Here is a 962-nt window from a genome sequence, read left to right on the forward strand (position 1 = left end):
CTCTCTCTCTCTCTCTCCCCCCCTTTTTTTGCAATGTCATGCGCAGAACAGCCAATAGGAACGCTCTTTCTCTGAAATGACCTTTCTTAAACTGTCTATTGAAATGACCTGTGGTTGACCAAAGTATCCCATGATGTCAAGATTTTATGAAACCTGAATACAGAGCCAAGCGAAGGTGCAGAAGTCTAGTTTTCACTCAGACTACTTGAATTACAATATGTTAAAAGATTATTATGGATTTTTTGCCCAACAACGTCAAAATGGTAATTTTTGTCATAATGTGATAAATTTAAGCACTCTCTTGGATATAAAAGAGAAATTGGTTGTTAGGCCTACACAATTTGCCTGGTTTATTCTATATAAACTTGTACCATTTTGTCTGCCTCTCCTTGCCTCTTTTCTCTCCTCATAATTGCTCATTTCCCTACTGTTCCTCTTATGCGTTGGTCCCATTAGTCAATTTATTTTTGTACTCCTCCAAAACTGACTGTGGCAATTGGTCCAGGTTTCTTCTGTACAACACACATTTACATTTGCCATTGCATCTTTCTTTCCTCTCCTCTTTGTTTGTAGTTGTACCATCTCGCTCTTTGGCAGGGCTACAGTCTCCACCTGCTGCAGTTCAACTCAGTGAAAATAACTGACATCACAGATGTGGACCACTTCATGGCTTGCTTCTTCCCTGAAGGGTTTGACACAGATCAAGATACCTTTACCATGAAGGTACACTGTTATATGTGAGCTTGTGTGTACTGTGCAGTGAGTTTCTGTGTCCATAGTCTGACTGAAGTGAAACGCAAGCTATGCTTGTTGTACTTTGTTGTTTTATATTACTCAGAATTTGTTTTGTTCATGTGGAGAAAGGTTGTTGATATTTGAAAGGTGTTTGTTCTTGAATTCTGATATAGCTACAGAAATAAGTTGCATAATGTGTGTGTGTGTCTGTGTGTGTGTGTGTGTGT

At 39.0% G+C, this 962-nt stretch overlaps 2 protein-coding genes across 7 annotated transcripts in view; both read left to right on the top strand.

The window, feature by feature from the left end:
• mia (MIA SH3 domain containing) overlaps window positions 1–962 on the top strand; it is a 22,141-nt gene that overhangs the window by 6,130 nt on the left and 15,049 nt on the right. The window lies entirely within an intron of this gene.
• Window positions 1–962, top strand: part of cfap54 (cilia and flagella associated 54) — a 25,088-nt gene that overhangs the window by 1,099 nt on the left and 23,027 nt on the right. For all 6 annotated transcript variants that reach the window (XM_032532764.1, XM_032532759.1, XM_032532760.1 and 3 more), the window contains one exon: window positions 574–723. In XM_032532764.1, the coding sequence (XP_032388655.1) occupies window positions 574–723 (150 nt within the window). The remainder of the gene's footprint in view (window positions 1–573; window positions 724–962) is intronic.

Source organism: Etheostoma spectabile, chromosome 13 (genome assembly GCF_008692095.1).
Source record: "Etheostoma spectabile isolate EspeVRDwgs_2016 chromosome 13, UIUC_Espe_1.0, whole genome shotgun sequence".
Taxonomy (NCBI): domain Eukaryota; kingdom Metazoa; phylum Chordata; class Actinopteri; order Perciformes; family Percidae; genus Etheostoma; species Etheostoma spectabile.